The 19201-nt window shown below is 41.1% G+C and overlaps 1 protein-coding gene across 1 annotated transcript in view; it reads left to right on the forward strand.

Annotated features, from left to right (window-relative positions):
* Positions 1 to 2486: 2486 nt before the first annotated feature.
* Positions 2487 to 19201, forward strand: part of SLC6A16 (solute carrier family 6 member 16) — a 29181-nt gene continuing 12466 nt past the window's right edge. The window contains 7 exon segments of the mRNA XM_021681087.1: positions 2487 to 2770; positions 3172 to 3325; positions 3514 to 3640; positions 3850 to 4029; positions 4479 to 4591; positions 4761 to 5011; positions 8346 to 8358. Coding sequence (XP_021536762.1) covers positions 2487 to 2770; positions 3172 to 3325; positions 3514 to 3640; positions 3850 to 4029; positions 4479 to 4591; positions 4761 to 5011; positions 8346 to 8358 — 1122 coding nt within the window.

Consider the following 19201-nt stretch of genomic DNA (forward strand, 5'->3'; position numbering starts at 1 on the left):
TTAAATTCTAGTTAGTTAACATATAGTGTAATATTAGTTTCAGGAGTAGAATTTAGTGATTTATCACTTACATACAACACCCAGTGCTCATCATAGCAAGTGCCCTCCTTAATAAGCCATGACCCGTATAGCCCATCCCCCCTAGCCACCTCACTTCCAGCAACCCTCAGTTTGTTCTCTATAGATAAGAGTCTGTTTTATGGTTTGCCTCTCTTTTTTTCTCCTTATGTTTATCTGTTTTGTTTCATAAATTCCACATATGAGTGAAATTATGTGGTATTTGTCTTTGATGGACTTATTTTGCTTAGCGATGTATATATAATGGAATATTATTCATTGCACTTTCAAATGTAGTAGAGATAGAACTAGAGACAGAGATTTGCATCTCAGTTTTGTTTTTTTTTTTAACTTGTCATTTAATTATAAGCATTTCCTGAGCTGCTAAGAACTCTTTCAAAACAGTATGTCTCATAACTGATTATCCCTGTGACCCAGATCCACCAGTGCTGCCCTGATGCCTGCCTGTTGCTGCTGCTTTTGGATGGCATGCTTCTCCCTCTGAAAGAAAACTCCAGTTCCCTCTCTCTTCCCCTCTTCCACATCCTTTTTTTTTTTCCTTTTTTTTTTCGGCACACTCCTTGTCCATTCTCTTGTAGAGCATTTGAGGAGCCAGTAAAAGGTCAGAGTAGCAGAAGCACAGAGAGCAGAGAGGAGAGTGACCCCAGATATGAGGTAGAGCACTGTCCTCTTGCTGGGGATAGAGCTGTCAGTGGTGGGGTGGGGGGCAAAGATAGACAATAACTAGATGAAAAATCAGTAGATAATCACACCCGAAGGTGAAAAATGCTATGAATAAAAATGAAAGGGAGTAGGATGGAGAGAATATTGGGGGTGGGTAACTGCTATTTTATTTTTTCATTTAATTTAATTTAATTTTTTTTATTTTTTTATTTTTTAAAGATTTTATTTATTTTTTTGACAGAGAGAGACAAAGCGAGAGAGGGAACACAAGCAGGGGGAGTGGGAGAGAGAGAAGCAGGCTTCCCACCGAGCAGGGAGCCCGATGCGGGGCTCGATCCCAGGACCCTGGGATCATGACCTGAGCCGAAGGCAGACGCTTAACCGACTGAGCCACCCAGGCGCCCCTAATTTAATTTAATTTTAAAGATTTTATTTATTTGAGAGAGAGAGAGACAGAGCATGTGAGCATAAGTGGGGGGAGGGGCAGAGGGAGAAGGAGAGAGAGAGAGAGAGAGAGGCAGACTCCCCACTGAGCACAGAGCCCAATATAGGGCTGGATTCCAGGACCCTGAGATCATGACCTGGGCTGAAGTCAGAAGCTTAACTGACTTAGCCACCCAGATGCCCTGGTAACTGCTATTTTAGATAGGCAGGTGGGGAAGACATCTCTGGTGAGGTGGTGATATTTGAGCAAAGACCTGGTGTTTTATAGATGAGAAAGCTCAGAGAGATAAAGCAACATTCCTAAGGTTATAAGAAAGATGTAGTATTATATTTGTTTCTTTTTTCTTTTTTTATTTAAAGATTTTATTTATTGAGAGAGAGAGAGAGAGAAACAGCATGAGAGGGGATAGGGTCAGAGGGAGAAGCAGGCTCTCCGCTGAGCTGGGAGCCCGATGTGGGACTCGATCCCAGGACTCCGGGATCATGACCTGAGCCGAAGGCAGTCGCTTAACCAACTGAGCCACCCAGGCGCCCTGTTTCTTTCTTTTTAAAGATTTTATTTTTTTAAGTAATCTCTATACCCAACGTGGGGCTCAAACTCACAACCCCAAGATCAAGAGTCACATGCTCTTCTGAGCCAGCTGGGGGCCCTCGTTTCTTTTTTTTCTTTCAAGTTTTTTAATTTATGTAGTAATCTTTACACCCATCGTAGGGCTTGAACTCACGACTCGAGATCAAGAGTCAATGCTCTTCTGACTGAGCCAGCCAGGCGCCCCTAATTTTGTTTCTTTGATTCAAAAGCCTACTATAAAGGGTACTTCTTCTTTGGGAGTATACCTCCGTGTTTTCAGAAACCTTTGAGTGTGATTCCCAGTTGTTAGCTTGGCTATCTTGACCCTTATCCCTTGCACCAAAACATTTCTAAGAGGTAAAACTTATGTAAGAGATTTTGTGTGCTTTGAATTTCAGTGGTGGTAAGAACAGAAAGGTTTGCTTTAAGGACATGCTGAGAATTGTTTTGGAAGTCATTTCTTAACTCTGGAATCTAAATCTAGGTTTTGGTGTCCTTAAGGTCTACTCAAGAAGGTGAGTACCCCTTTGAAAAAGCTGGAGCTGCTCCAGAGAGTCTGCCTGGAATGAAGACAGAGGCCCAGCCTTCAAAATCTTCACTGACAAAAGCCTTATCTACTGAGATAGAGCTTTCTGAGGCTTTCTGCGGAAGTCAGACTTGGGAAGATAGGAGCACAGCTAACTGGCCTCCGATGGTCTGGGTTTCAAAATCCCGGGCTTTGGAGGCCCGGATGGCGAAGTCTCTTGCCTGGGAGATTCAGGCTGGTGAGGCCCAGTGTAGAGCCAGCCAGTGCAGGCCAATTAATGTACTGGAGGTGGAGGCTACCCAAGCCCTGAACCAGAAACCCTTACCTGAGAAGGTTCAAGTTGCAGAGGAGGAAGCGAGTGAGATCCTCCATACCCGTCCATGCTGGTCCAGTAAGGTTGAGTACATCCTGACTCAGGTGGGCTGCTCCATGAAGATAAGCAGTTTCTGGTATTTCTTCCTCCTGTGGCTTCACAATGGAGGTTGTAAGTCTGGGGACCAGGAATCATGGATCCACAGGGGGCTTTAAACTCCAAGGTCTCGGGATCTATAGATGCTGGAAGCTTGGTACTATGAGAATAGGAGTCAGGTGCCTAAATACCTAGGATCATGAGAGGGATAGAGGTGCAGGGTATCAGAATATGAGGATGGTGGGGTTGGAGGCCTGGGTCAGGGTGACTCGGGGTGGAAACTAGGCATCTGGGTCTTCCAGGATCTGGGGACCTAAGGGACACCTGGGACTATGAGGGATGTGGAAACAGTTGAGCCCTGATGCTGGTGGCCCTGAGGGAGGTCACTGGTGGCGAACGTGTTTTGCCAGACCCCAAGGACGTCCAGGCACTGAAAAGCCAGGTGGTTCTCAGAGCCCCTCCTGACTCCCTGCACAGGAGTTTTCTCATCATCTACATGCTCGTGCTGTTCTTGGTCGGGGTTCCTCTTCTATTCCTGGAGATGGCAGCTGGTCAGAGGATGTGTCAGGGCAGCATTGGTGTATGGAAGGTCATCAGCCCCTGGATTGGTGGTGTGGGGTATACCAGCTTCATGGTGAGGAGTCCTGGGCTGCCCAGGCCTACCCTTTATGCCCCATTCCCACCCCATCCCTTGTCCTGGGATGGGTCCCATGACTTCACTTCCATGGGTCGAGTCCCTTCAAGTCCCCAGTCCTCTCTCAAATCCTCTCCTTTTGCCTGTCCTCATCCTTCCTCCCCAGCCACCTCCCCTTTTGCCCCCAGGTGTGCTTCATCACCAGCTTGTACTTGAATGTGGTCAATGCCTGGACCCTCTTCTACTTGGGCCAGTCTTTCCACTTTCCAGTTCCATGGGAAAAATGTCCCTTATTGGAGAACTCCAGTGACTTTGGTGAGGAGGAAGTGAAAGAGGAGAAGGGGAAAACAGCTGGAGGGGAATTTGGAAGAGGAGAAAGGAGTGAGGAGGGATAAAGAAGAGGAAAATAGTAGAAAAAAGAAGAAATGGGAGGGGGAAGGAGTAGTGGGAAGTGGGGGAAGGGCTAAAGAAGAGGGGAGGGGTCACTCTGTCTAGCAGGTATGTCCAAAGCCAGGTCCCCCCAGATCCCAAATGTGCACAGACGTCACCTTCCATGTACTTCTGGTACCGGCTGACCTTGAAGGCCTCAGACAGAATTGAGGATGGTGGGTCACCAGTCTTCAGTCTGAACCTGCCCTTATTGGTGTCCTGGTGTCTTATTGGTGCTTTCATGATTAATGGGCTCAAGTCCACTGGGAAGGTAAGCCACCACTGACATTCTCGGATGCCTTAGACCTCCTCCAGCATTGTTCTCACTGATCTCCTAATGTCCCATTCCTTCTGGTCTTTGGCTCCCACTAGCCCTTGACTCTTGCTGAAAACTGTCTTCTAACTCCTCATTTTTGACTCAGCACTTAAAAAAAAAATTGTTTATTTTAGAACGAGAGAGAGAGCGCACACAAGTGGGGGGGAGGGGCAGAGGGAAAGGGAGAGAGAGAATCCTTAGACTCCCCTCTGAGGGTCAAGCCGGCCGTGGGGCTTGATCCCAGGACCCCAAGATCATGACCTGAGCTGAAACCAAGTCAGACCTTAACCGATTGAGCCACCCCGGCACCCCCTGACTCAGTACTTTTGATCCCTGCTGACTGTTGGTGGACGCCCCCCCCCCCCCCCACTGATACATGGTTGCTGATATGCCCCATTTTCAATTCAGGTAATTCACCAATCCTGCTGCCAGCCCCCTATTTCATCCTTCTCTGTTTCCTCTTCCGGAGTCTACTGCTGGAAGGGGCAGCATTTGGCTTTCAACATTTGTTGCTTTCCAAGGTAAAGTAAGCCTCCCTCATTCCCCTACCAGGCCTTGGAAGACACCTACTGTCTATTGTTAGGGCGTCCTTTCCCCATTATTTACCCGTGTCCTTCCCCCCCACATTGCTGTTAAGATTCTCCTCTCCTTCTTTGACATTTCTCCTTCTACTTGTCTTTTCCTTTTTAGATACCAGCTATGTACAACATGAACGTATGGTGTCAAGCAGGAAATCAAGTCTTGTTTGCCTTGGGTCTAGGCTTTGGCCCTATTGTCTCCTTATCCTTGCCCATGTACCCAGCCACCAACTGTCTCAGTGATGCCTTTGTTGTGGCTCTGGTCAACCTGTTCACCATGCTGCTGGTCACATCTTTTTCCTTCTGTATCCTGGGCTTCTGGGCTACAATCATCACACACCGCTGCAATGAGACGGAAGGCCAGTGCCTTAGGGAGGGTCCCACCCCCAGGGAACTACAAAACCCAGAGACCCTAACTTTAAAGGTGCTGCAAAGACTCCCGTTCACACCTGGCAACCTCAGGTGCACTTGCAAGCCTCTACTCTCCCCTGGAGCAAAAAACAGAAACAATAGAATCCCTGTCATATATTTTCTTGTTCTGAGCCCTTTCTGGCCCTAGAAATCTTCAAACTCAGAGATTGCTAGTGTCCGCTTCAGAGTGCCACCACAGAGATAGGTTGAAAGTGGCAAACATTCGAGATCTGGAGAACTTTCTACTTCCTGAATGCCCTCACCTGTAACTTTCTACTCCTAAATTTAGAGATTTCTGTCAATCTGTCATACTTAAATCCCAAAGAGACCCTCAGAACTAGAATCTTTATTGTCGGCTCACCCCTGTTTTTCATTCTTTAGACATTAATTTCAAAAACACCTATTGGACATTTAGAAAGTACTCTTTGTGTACCACAGAGATGTGGACACGTCAATCAGACTATAGTTCCTGCCTTCATTGAGTTTTCAGTTTTTGAGGGAGGGGGTAGGGGGAAATACATAATCGGACAGTTGTAAACTCATGATAACTAATAACAAGGATGATGGGGAAGACAGAATACAGAGCCATTAATTCTAAGGGGGCCAGTCAGAGACTGCCAGGGGAGGCACGCCTAAGCTGAAATTGTCCCTGGTAATCCTAACCCGTGCAGATAACCACCATTTCCTTCTAGAATAAACCTGGGCATATACATGGGCATATGTGTGAGGGTATATACTCAGGAATGGGATTGCTGGGTAGGGGGTACACACCTTGAATTTTACCATGTATTGTCTCATTACCAAAGTGGTTTGTGATGTGTGAGAATTCCATGTATTCTACTTTCTGCACATTTGATCAGACTTGGTCAAACTTTAAAAAAATTGTTTTAAAGGTTTTATTTATTTATTTTGACAGAGAGAGACAGCGAGAGATGGAACACAAGCAGGGATAGTGGGAGAGGGAGAAGCAGGCTTCCTGCTGAGCAGGGAGCCTGACATGGGGCTAGATTGCAGGACCCTGGGATTATGACCTGAGCTGAAGGCAGACGCTTAACGACTGAGCCACCCAGGCACCCCAAACTTTAAAGTTTTTGCCAGTCTGGTGGGAGTATAATGGTATTTTTTAATGTTTAAAAACATTTTATTATGACATATTACATACATATAGAAACACACATAAAACAAAAAGTGCAGTATAAAAAACTATAAAATAAACACCATCCATGTTTTTTTTTTTTTTAAAGATTTTATTTATTTATTTGACAGAGAGAGACATAGCGAGAGAGGGAACACAAGCAGGGGGAGTGGGAGAGGGAGAAGCAGGCTTCCCGCCGAGCGGAGAGCCCGGCGCGGGGCTCGATCCCAGGACCCCGGGATCATGACCTGAGCCGAAGGCAGACGCTTAACGACTGAGCCACCCAGGCACCCCAACACCATCCATGTTAAGGATAGAATGACCCTAGAAGCTCTCTATGTATCTGTAATTATAACCTCTTTCCTCCCAACTACTATCCTGGCTTTTATGATAATTAGTTCTTTGTTTTGCTATATATTTTATTATTATGTATGCATATCTAAGCAATATAGTTTTTTTAAAAACTTTTAAAAAAAATTTTATTTATTTGAGAGAGCGACAGAGATAGCTACGGAGAGCACAAGCCAGGGAGGAGAGGGAGAAACAAGCTCCCCACTGCAGGGAGCCCAATGTGGGACTTGATCCCAGGACCCTGGGATCATGACCTGAGCCGAAGGCAGCCACTTAACCAACTGTGTGCGCCCCTCTAAGCAATACAGTTTAATTTGTACACTTATAGAAAGCAATATGTTGTTTTTTTTTTTTAAGTAGGCTCCATGCCCAACTTGGAACTTGAACTCACAACCCTGAGATTGAGTGTTGCAGGCTCTACTGACTGAGCCAGCCAGGTGCCCCTACAATAGAGCTTTTTTTTTTTTTTTAAGTTTTATTTATTTAAGTAATCTCTGCTGTGGGGCTCAAACTCAAGACCCTGAGATCAAGAGTCACTTGCTCTTCCGACTGAGTCAGCCAGGTGCCCCTATAAAACAATATAGTTTAGTGTGTCCATTTATGTAGTTTAATTTGTTCATTTATATGTACATTCTCTTGGTATTCTTTTGTGTTTTCCTTCTTTCTTTCAACATATGTTTGTAAAATTCATCCATATTGTGTATAGCTCTAGTCTGCTTTTAATGCTGTATAATGTTCTAGTATATGAACATACCACAGTTTATCTGTTCCATTTTTGAACATTTGGAGTCTTTCTGGTTTTTGGCTATTAAAACAGTTTTGCTCTAAACATTCTTATACATGTTCCTGATGTCTTACATATGTGCACGTTTGTCTAGGGTATATATCAATGAGTGAGATTGTTGACAGTTATTATTGTGTAACAAATCACTCCAAAATAAGTGGCTGAAACCGAGAATGATTTATTATTTCTTACGATTCTGTAGATTGGCTGGAAAATTCTACTATTGGGCTTGCAGAGGTTAACTCACAATTCTGCATTTAGCTGGGCCCAGCTGGGACTGCACTGCTCTTTTTTATGTGGTGTTGGCTGGGCTCACTCTAGTGCTCTAGTAAATTGGCGGGCCCACAAGGGTCGCTCTCTTCCAGGAGGCCTCTCCATGTGGTTAGCTTGGGCTTCCTCATATGAGTTCACAGAGAACACAGATGGAATCAGTAAAGTGTCAAAACCTAAGCATGGAAATGCTCCCGTTGTTGTTGCTGTTACATTTCTTTAGTCAAAGGAAGTCACAAAGCCACCTCAGATTCACAGGGTGGAAAAATAGACTTTACCTCTAGATGGGAGGAGCTGCAAAATATTATGGCTGTGTTTCTACCACATGTATCTGTAGCTTCACTAGATAATGCCAAATTACTTTCCATAGTATTTTTAGGATTGTAATGATCTCTTTTTCTGTCTTTCTGTCTCTCTGTTTCTCTCTCTCTCTCAGCACACACACACACACACACAGTTGCTTAATCTCCATGGTAGAATGCACAGCAAATAGTAAAAGATTTTCTAGCTCATACCATTGTAAAAACGAACATACTAATCCCAGGGTTGACAACTTTTGTCTTTATCCTGGATTTTATAGTCAAAATGCTGTGTTCAAAAATTACTTGGGTTAGTTCTTTTTCCTCTATTCAGTATGATTGTTACTCAAGTGAAATACAGTTATGTTCATATGGAATTTTAATATCCCTCCAAACTTTTTAGTGTTAAACATTAATATGGTTTCAAAAGACAAAATTATACAAAAGGATACTCAGAGAAGTATCAATCCTCCACCATCACTTCAACCCAGTTCCCATCCATCCCCTGTAGGTAACCAATCTCATTATTTTTTTGGCTTATCCTTCCTGTGTTTGTAGAAATAAGGAAAATGATGTATGTTTTCTTATTTACCCTTCTTTCTTACACAGTAGGTAACCTTTTCCTTTTTTCATTTAATAGTATATCCTGGGAATCACTCTTGTACATTCATTCCTTTCTTAGATGATCTGCCTTAGGCCTGGTGGTAGTGCCTGCCATCCTCTGTATCTGCAGTTCCTCCATTCTTTAGAGTTCTCATCATCCCTTAGTAGGTAAGCCCTTGTTATAGTTAATAATTGAGTGCAACAGGGCACCTGGGTGGATCAGTCGGCTAAGAGTCCGGCACTTGATCTCAGCTCAGGTCTTGGTCTCAGGGTTGTGAGTTCAAGCTCTGCACTGGGCCCCATGCGGGGCAGGGAGCCTACTTAAAAAAAATTGGATGCCTTAAAAATTCAAACCATTTTCTCTTTGAAAGATATACCCATTAAGATAATGAAAATGCACATCCCAAAATTGGAGGAATGTATATATTTGTACATTTATATTCATAATATGTAAAGAACTCCTGAAACTCACTAAGAAGACAATCCAACAAAAGTGTGCACTTAACTTTCTACAGTCCGCTTAGAATTAATATTTTACCACTTTAAGTGGAATGTAAAATTTTACCATCATACAGGGCCCTTTGTCCTCCAACCCTTTCTGATATAGTTGCCATATGTACTACATTTACTTATATTGAAAACCTCATCAAACAATGTTACAACTTTTGCTTTCGATTAACATTTGCTTTCAGCTGACACATTCTAAAACTTAAGGGGAAGAAAATACCCTATTATATTTACCATTTTTGTTGGTTTTCTTTCATTTCTGAAGTTTGAATTTTCCCTCCTGTATTATTTTCTTTCTCTCTCTCTTTTTTTAAATAGATTTTATTTATTTGACAGAGAGAGACACAGCAAGAGAAGGAACACAAGCAGGGGGAGTGGGAGAGGGAGAAGCAGGCCTCCCGCGGAGCAGGGAGCCTGATGCAGAGCTCGATCCCAGGACCCTGGGATCATGACCCGAGCCAAAGGCAGACACTTAACCAACTGAGCCACCCAGGCACCCCCCTCCTGTATCATTTTCATTCCACCTGAAACCTTTAATGTTTCTTATATGTTGGGAATGAACCTTTCTAGTTCACTTCATCTGAAAATGCCTTAAGTTACATTTATCCTTTTTTTGAATTTAAATTCAATTAGCCAACAATAGTACATCATTAGTTTCAGATGTAGAGTTCAGTAATTCCTCAGCTGCATGTAACACCCAGTGCTCATCATATCACCTGCCCTCCCTAATTTACCTTCATTCTTGAAGGATATTTTCATTGGATAAAGAATTGTAGGTTGACAGTCCTTTTCCTTCAGCACTTAAGAAATGTACTGTTTCCTGCTCGCCGCCATTTCTGATGAGAAATTTACAGTCATTCAAATTGTTGTTCCCATATATGTAGTGTGTCATTTTCTCTGGCTGCTTTCAAGATTTTTTTAATGGTTAGTTTTCAGTTGTTTGATTTTGATATGTGTGGGCATAGGCTTTTTTAGAGTTTATCCTGTTGGTGGTTCACTGAGCTTCTTGAATCTAAAGCTTTATGACTTTGGCCAAATGTGGGAAATTTTCAGCCATTATTTCTCTGAATATTTTTTTCTGCACTGAACTCTTTCAACTCTCATTCTAGACTCTGATGACAGATCATAAACCCTTTGTTAATGTCCCATAGGTTTCTGAGACTCTGTATTTTTTCCCCCCTACTTTTTTGGGTCTGTTGTTCATACTGGATACTTTTTTGTATTGATTTATCTTTAAGGTCACTGACACTTTCCCCTGTCATCTTCATTCCACTATTTAGCCAATCAAGTGAATTTTTTGTTATTGTGCTTTTTAGTTATAAATGTTCCACTTAATATTTTTCTTACATCTTTTTAAAAAAAGATTTTATTATTTGAGAGAGACAGTGAGAGAGTGAGCGAGCACGAGCAGGGGGAGGGAGAGGAAGAAGCAAACTCCCCCCTGGGCAGGGAGCCCCAACGTGGAGCTCGATCCCAGGACCCTGAGATCATGACCTGAGCTGAAGACAGACGCTTAACTGACTGAGCCACGCGGGCGCCCCTTTCTTACATCTTTTGTCTGCCGATAGTCTAACTTTCCATTTGTTTTAAGAGGGTTGCTCTGACTTCCCAGAGTGTGATTGTAACAGCCGCTTTGAAGTTGGTATGAAAACTTCTTTGTCATTTTGAGGTTGGTGTGTATTGATTATCTTTTTCTTTGTGGCATGTTAAGGTTTTCCTGGTTCCTGATACATCAGGTAATTAGTACTGTATTCTGATTATTTTTTATTTTTATTTATTTATTTATTTTAAAGTAGGCTTCATGCCCAGCATGGAGCCCATCGTGGGGCTTGAACTCACAACCCTGAGATCAAGACCTGAGCTGAGATCAAGAATTGGATGCTTAACTGATTGAGCCACCCAGGTGCCCCCTGTATTCTGATTATTTTAAATATATGTGAGACTGCATTTATTTAAGTTCTTCAGAAAATGTAGATTTCTTTCTTTCTTTTTTAGTTTTAGGAGGGAACTTATCCAGTTAGATGTTTTTTTTTTAAGATTTTATTTATCTGACAGAAAGAGCACAAGTAGGCAGAGCGGCAGGGTGAGGGAGAAGTAGGCTCCTCGTTGAGCAGAGAGCCTGACACAGGGCCTGATCCCAGGACCCTGGGATCATGACCCGAGCCGAAGGCAGACATTTAACCGACTGAGCCACCCAGGCGCCCCTGATCCAGTTAGATTTAAGGTACAGGTTTCTACCCACCTTCTGCGAGCTGTTGTCCCAGTGTCAGTTCAGTTTTCGAAGTCTTTGTGGCTCTGTTTGGATTGATCCTGGTTGTGTGCCACCACTAGTTTGGGAGCTGGATAGTGGTATATCCTGTTTTACAGTTCTTAAAGTGTTTGGAATGCTGTTTAGGGTCAGATACAATCATGTGCTGCCAGGATTTCATTTAATACTTTATGGGATCACTCCTTCTTACCTGAAATTTCCCTGACACTTCCCAGCTCTTAGAAGCCCCACTACCCAGTTTTCTGTCTAGAAAACTAGGGCATAATTTCCTTATTCTACTGCTCATTTTATAAGCTGTACCTGCCTCCAGGGCCACACACTGTGAGTATAGAAATTTTTAAAAATCAACAGGGATTTTCCTCCCTATCTGTTCTTGGAAACACAGTTTCTTTGGTCAGAGGAAGGTTTCCATCTCAGAATTACAGGTACTTGTCCAGCCACCACTGCTATACCACTATTGTTGCTTTAGGATTGTCTGACGTGTGTGATAAAACGGAAAACAATAAAAATTAGGGGATTTTTCCCCCATTCTCTGTGAGACTTTGAGGCCTTTTTTCAATTCTCTGGACCAAAAATAGAGGGCTTCTTTTGGAACTTTTCCCTTCCATACCTGATACGCACTTCTGGGCTTCAAGCTGCTTTTTTTTTTTTTTTTTAAAGATATTTTATTTATTTATTAGAGAGAGGGAGCGAGGGAGTGGTAGACGGAGTGGGAGAAGCAGGCTCCCTGCTCAGCAGGGAGCTGGTTGTGGGGCTTGATGTGGGGTTTGATGTGGGGCTCCGATCCCAGGACCCTGGGATGATGACCTAAGCCAAAGGCAGACACTTAACCAGCTGAGCCACCCAGATGCCCCTTCAGGCTGCTTTTGAGTCTGGATCAGTAGATACTGGAGGGAAAAGTTACTAGAACTCATTGCTAATTTGGTGGTACTTTGAATCCTATTTTACTTCCCCAAGCTGCCTGCTACTTTCAGAATTCATCCATGTATTCTGTGTAGGGTTTTTAGTTGTATTCAGTATAGGCAGAGTAGAGTGTGCTTTTGAGCTCTGTAGTTTCTGAAAAGCAGCCATTAAAACAATATTGGTCCTGCTTGGGGTTTGCTGAGCTTCTTAAATCTGTAAATGCATATTTTTCACCAAATTTGAGAAGTTGATTTCCATTTTTCCTTTAAATATATTTTTAAAGATTTTATTTATTTATTTGAGAGAAAGCACATGAGTGTGTGTGCATGAGCAGGAGGGGGAGGGGTAAAGTGAGAGGGAGAAGCAGATTCCATGCTAAGCAGGGAGCCTGACTTTGGGGCTTGATCTTAGGACCTCGAGATCATGACCTGAGCGAAGGCAGACACTTAATTGACTGAGCCACCCAGGCACCCCCCCTTTAAATATTTTTTCTGCCTCATTCTTTACTCTCCTTCTGGGACTCTGTATATATGTAGGTTACACTTTCTGTTACTGTCCTGCAAGTCCCTGTTCATTATATTTTTTAAATACGATTTATCCCTGTTCCTCAGATTATATAATATCTATTGATCTGTCTTTTAAGTTCATCAACTCCCCTCTGATTTAGTCCACTCACTGAATTTTTAAATTTCAGGTACTGTATTTTTTTTTGTTCTGAAACATCCATTTGGTTGTTTTTAATAATCTTCTTTCTCTGCATGATCTTAATTTTTTATTTCCTTACAGGTATACTTTAAGTCCTTGAGTATCAGTACAACAGCCTTAAAATTCTTGTCTGCTAATGTCAGCATCATCTTCTCTTGAGTCTGAGTCATGTTTTCCTCTTTCTTTGTGTGTGCCAAGAGGTTTTTTTTTTTTAATTGTATCCTGCACATTGTAGATATGGTGTGGAGACTCCGGATTTTTTTTTATGTTTCTCAAGCGTGTATTGGTTTTGTTGTGGTTGTTTTACTAGGCAGGCATTCAAGTTGACTGAACTCTAATTGGAAACTTTCTTCCCTGTGGTATGTACCAACTGAAATTTTATTTCAGCATTTTTATCTTAACGTTGGACTGCTTGGAGTTATTCAGAGGTCACCCGGAGATTAGAACAGAGCTTATACAGAGAATTTGGGGCTCCTTTTCTGGCTCTCTTCTTTCCATGGTCTGCCAACTTTCATTGTGACTGTTAGGCATTCACCTGTCAGTGTGAAGGTAACCTGTCTTTTCCTCAGGCACCTTTTAATAAAGATTGCTGCTCTTTGTTTAGTTTTCTACAATTTCATTATAATATATCTCAGGGGGAATTCTTTAGTTTTGCTTGGGATTCTTTTGGCTCCTTTTATCTGTGAATTACTCTTTTTCACTACTTCTGAAAATTCTCCACTGTTATTTGTTCACATATTACCTCTGCCTCATTGTCCATCTCATTCCATTTGTTAGATTTTCCCATCATACCATCCAGCTCCTTGTACTCTCATACATATTTTCCATCTATTTTTTCTGTAGCCTGGCCCCAGTCAATTACTGATCTGTTTTCTATCACTATGGATTATATTTTTCTTTTCTAGAGTAAATGGATTCATAGTGAATGCATTCTTATGTCTGACTTACTTTACTTAGTATAATGTTTTTGGTATTCATCCATATTGTTGGAGGTATTTTGGTTTTTCTCTTTTTATTGCTGAGTAAGTATTCTGTTTTATGAATATACCACAATTCTGTTTATTCATTTTCCTGTTTATGGGCATTTGAGTTGGTTCCAATTTGGGGGTGTAATGAGTAGAGATGCTATGAGCATTCATGTATAAGACCTTGTGTGGATATATTTTCATTTATTTTGGGTGAGTACCTAGGAGAGGGTGATACGGTTACTGTATGTTTAACTTCATAAAAAACTGCTAAATTGTTTTAAAAGTTGTTTTTACCAATTTTACATTTTTACTAGCAAGGTATGGGAGTTCCAGTGGCTCCACATCCTTGCCAATACTTGACAACATCAGTCTTTTAAATTGTATACATTCTAGGGGCGCCTGGGTGGCTCAGTTGGTTAAGCGACTGCCTTCGGCTCAGGTCATGATCCTGGAGTCCCTGGATCGAGTCCCGCATCGGGCTCCCTGCTCGGCAGGGGGTCTGCTTCTCCCTCTAACCCTCCTCCCTCTCATGCTCTCTGTCTCTCATTCTCTCTCGCAAATAAATAAATAAAATCTTTAAAAAAAAAAAAATTGTATACATTCTAGGGGCGCCTGGGTGGCTCAGTCGTTAGCGTCTGCCTTCGGCTCGGGTCATGATCCCAGGGTCCTGGGATCGAGCCCTGCATTGGGCTCCCTGCTCGGCGGGAAGCCTGCTTCTCCCTCTCCCACTGCCCCTGCTTGTGTTCCCTCTCTCGCTGTCTCTCTCTCTGTCAAATAAATAAATAAAATCTTTAAAAAAAAAATTGTATACATTCTAGTAGATGTGTGGTGGTATGTCATTGTGATTTTAATTTGCATTTCCCTCATGACTAATGATGTTGGCCACCTTTTAAAGTGCTGTTGGCATTTTACACTTCTTGTGGTGTGTCTTTTCAAATCCACTGCCTATTTTCAAAATTGCATGTATATGTGTGTGTAATTATTGAGTTTTAAGAGTTCTTTTTATATTCTAAATGCAAGTTGTTTGTCAAACATACATATTGTGGATATTATATATCAGTCTGTGGTTTTCATTTTCTTAATGATGCCTTTTGATGAGCAGACATTTATAATTTTGATGATACCCGATTTATCAAAAGTTTATTTCATGGTGCAAACTTTCCATGCCCTACAACATTTTTGTTTACCCCAAGATTGCAAAGATTTTCTCCTTTTTTTTTTTTTTTTAAGATTTTATTTATTTATTTGACAGAGAGAGACACAGCGAGAGAGGGAACACAAGCAGGGGGAGTGGGAGAGGGAGAAGCAGGCTCCCCGCAGAGCAGGGAGCCCGATGTGGGACTCGATCCCAGGACCCTGGGATCATGACCTGAGCCGAAGGCAGTCGCTCAACCGACTGAGCCACCCAGGCGCCCGATTTTCTCCTTTTTTCCTAGTAGTTTTTTAAAGTAACAGCTTTAAGATATAATTGACATATGCTAGAGTTCACAATTTTATTTATTTACTTATTTATTTAATTTAAAGATTTTATTTATTTGAGAGAGAGAGGGAGAATGAGCATGAGAGCAGAGAGAGAGTGAGCACCAGTGGGAGGAGAGGCAGACGGAGTGGGAGAAGCAGACTCCCCGCTGAGCAGGGAGGCAGACATGGGACTCCATCCCAGGACGCTTAGATCATGACTGGAGCCAAAGGCAGATGCTCAACCACCTGAGCCACCCCAGCGCCCCTAGTGTTCACCGTTTTAAAGTATAGTTCTGTGGTTATTAGTATTTTCACAAGGCTGTGCAACCGTTACTATGATCTCATTCCAGAATATTTTCATAACCCCCAAAAGAAACCCCATTAGCTGTCATGTCTATTCTTCTCCTCTTAAGCCCCTGGCAACCAGTGATCTACTTTCTGTGTCTATGGATTTGCCTATTCTGGACATTTAGTATAAATGGAATCAAACAGTGTGATGTGACCTCTTGTTTTTGGCTTCTTTCACCACACAGCCTTTTTCATTGTGTTTGTTTTTTTGTTTTGTGTAGTGATTACCAGCATTTTTTTTTTCATCATGATAAGTGTACTCCTCAATCCCCATCACCTATTTCACCCATCCCTCCATCCACCTCCCCTCTTGTAGCCCTCAGTTTGTTCTCTATAGATGAGAGTCTGTTTCTTGGTTTGTCTTTTTCTCTTTTTTTCTCCTGCTTGTTCGTTTTGTTTCTTAAATTCCACATATGAGTGAAATCATATGGTATTTGTGTGTCTCTGACTTATTTCATTTAGTATTACACTCTCTAGCTCCATCCATGTTGTTGCAAATGGCAGGATTTCACTCTTTTTTATGGCTGGATAATATTCCATTGTATATATACCACATCTTCTGTGTCCATCTCTCGATGGACACGTGGGCTGCTTCCATTAATTTGGCTTTTGTAAATAATGCTGCAATAAACATAGGGGTGCATTTATTCCCTTTGGATTAGTGTTTTTGTATTTTTTGGGTAAATACCTGGTAGTGCAATTACTGGATCATGGGGTAGTTCTATTTTTAACTTTTTGAGGAACCTCCATACTTTTTTCCACAGTGGCTGCACCAGTTTGCATTCCCACCAAAAATGCATGAGGGTTCCTTTTTCTCCACATCCTTGATGACACCTGTTGTTTCCTGTGTTGTTAATTTTAGCCATTCTGACGGAGGTAAGGTGGTATCTCACTGTAGTTTTGATTTGCATTTCCCTAATGATTAGTGATGTTGAGCATCTTTTCATGTGTTTATTGGCCATCTGTATGTCTTCTTTGAAGAGATGTCTGTTCATGTCTTCTGCCCATTTTAGTAACATTTTTTGATTGGTAAAAACACATAACATAAAAGTTACTATCTTAACCATCTTTAAGTGTACAGTTCAATACTGTTAAATATATTTACGTTGTTGTGAAATAGATCTCCGTAGTGTTTTCATTTCCCAAAACTGAAACTATATCATTTAAACAACAAACTCCCTTTTCCTCTCTCCTCTCAGCCTCTGGTAAATATCCTTCTACTTTCTGTTCCTATTAGTTTTACTACTTTAGATACTTTATTTAATCTACTTTCTGTTTCTATTAGTTTGACTACTTTAGATACCTTAAATAATAAATGGAATCATGTGGTATTTGTCTTTTTTCATGTTGTTCTAGGAGTTTTACAGTTTTAGCTCTTTTTGTTTACATATCCTCTATTTCAAGTAAATTTTTGTGTAAGGTGTGGAGTAAAAGTCAAGATTATTTTGCCCACTTAGATACCCATTTGTTCCAGCACCATTTGTTGAAAAAGACGATCTTTTCCTCATAAGATTGCCTTGTTATCTTTGTTAAAAGTCAGTTGACCATATATGTTTAGGTCTGTTTCCAGACTCTATTCTAGTCAGTTAATTTGCCAATACCGTCCTGTTGTGATTACTAATATATTACAGTAAATCTTAAAATCAAGTTGTGTTAAGTTCTCCAATTGTGTTATTATTTTCCATAATTGTTTTGGCTATTGTATATCTTTGCTCTCCATGTAAATTTTATTTTTTATTTTTTTTCCAAAGATTTTATTTATTTGAGAGAGAGAGAGAAAGCATGAGAGGGGAGAGAGTCAGAGGAGAAGCAGACTCCCCACTGAGCCAGAAGCCCGATGCGGGACTCGATCCTAGGACTCCGGGATCATGACCTGAGCTGAAGGCAGTTGCTTAACCAACTGAACCACCCAGGCGCCCTCCATGTAAATTTTAGAATTAGCTTGTCTTTTTTTTTTTTTATAACAAAAATAAAATCCTGTGTTGTTAATTGGGATTGAATTATTGATTGGATCTATGGATCATTTTGAGAAGAATGTACAGTTAGCATTACAGTGTCTTCTGATTCAGGAACATGATATATCTCTTTTTTTTTTTTAAGATTTTATTTATTCATTTGAGACACAGAGATAGAGAGAGAGCATGAGCAGGGAGAGAGGCAGAGGGAGAGGTAGAAGCAGGCTTCCCGTTGAGCCAGGAGCCTGATGTGGTGCTTGATCCCAGGACCCTGAAATCATGACCTGAGCCAAAGGCAGATGCTTAACCATCTGAGCCACCCAGGCGCCCCATCTCTGTGTTATTTACATGTTCTTTAATTTCTCACAGCAATACTTTGTAAGTTCTGGCATATAAAATGTCTTGTACATATTTTGTAAAGTTTATCCCTAATGATTTCATGTTTTATATTCTATTATAAATAATATCCTTAAACTTTAATTATAATTCTTCATTGCTTAGTATACTGAGGTACAACTGATTTGTGTGTATTGATCTTGATAAACTCATCTTTTTGTTGCTTTAAGTTTATCTACATATACAATCTTGTAGATCTGAATGAAGACTTTTATTGTTCTTACTTATCTTTTTTTTTAAAGATTTTATTCATTTATTTATTCATGAGAGACAGAGAGAGAGAGAGGCTGAGGCAGAGGGAGAAGCAGGCTCCATGCTGAGCAAGGAGCATAATGTGGGACACATCCCAGGACCCTGGGATCATGACCTGAGCCAAAGGCAGACGCTTAACCAACTGAGCTACCCAGACGTTTCATCTTCCTGCTTCTCTTTTAAAAATTATTTTACTTCCTTTATTGCATTGACTAGAATCTCCAGTATGATATTAAATGGAAGGAGTGAAAATGGACATCTGTGCATTTTGCCATTTTCAGGGGAGATCACTGATTCCATTACATATGATGATGTTTGTAGGATTCTCCCCTCTCCCGATGTCTTTCATTAGGTGAAGAAAATTCGCTTATACTCCCAGTTTTCTGCAAGTTTTTACATGAATGAATATTGAATTTTATTAAATACTTATTCTACAGCTATTGAGATGATTGTATATTTTTCCTGCATTTTGTTAATATGATTCATTATATTGATTGATTTTCAAATGTTAAAGCTTTCTTGCATTCCTAAAATAAACCCCACTTGATCATGGTGTTTTGTACTTTTTATATATTGCTGGATTAAATTTGCTGCTGTGTGTTAAGGATGTTGAATCTAGGGTGATGAAGGATATTGGTACTTAGTTTTCTTTTCTTCTAGTGTCCTTGCCTGGTTTTATCATCAGGATAATACTGGCTTCTTAAAATGTTGCCACTTTCTCTGGTTTCTAAAAGAGTTGCTGTAAGATTGTTATTTCTTCTTCAAAAATTTGATAGAATATGTCAGTGGGTCATCTGGGCATGGAATTTTCTTTGTATGAAGGTTTTTAGTTATACTTCAGTTTATCTAATAGATTGTAGGGCTCTTTTGTTTTTCTTTTTTTTTTTAAAAGATTTTATTTATTTATTTGACAGAGGGAGAGAAAGAACGTGCCCA

This window comes from Neomonachus schauinslandi, chromosome 16, assembly GCF_002201575.2.
Source record: "Neomonachus schauinslandi chromosome 16, ASM220157v2, whole genome shotgun sequence".
NCBI lineage: Eukaryota > Metazoa > Chordata > Mammalia > Carnivora > Phocidae > Neomonachus > Neomonachus schauinslandi.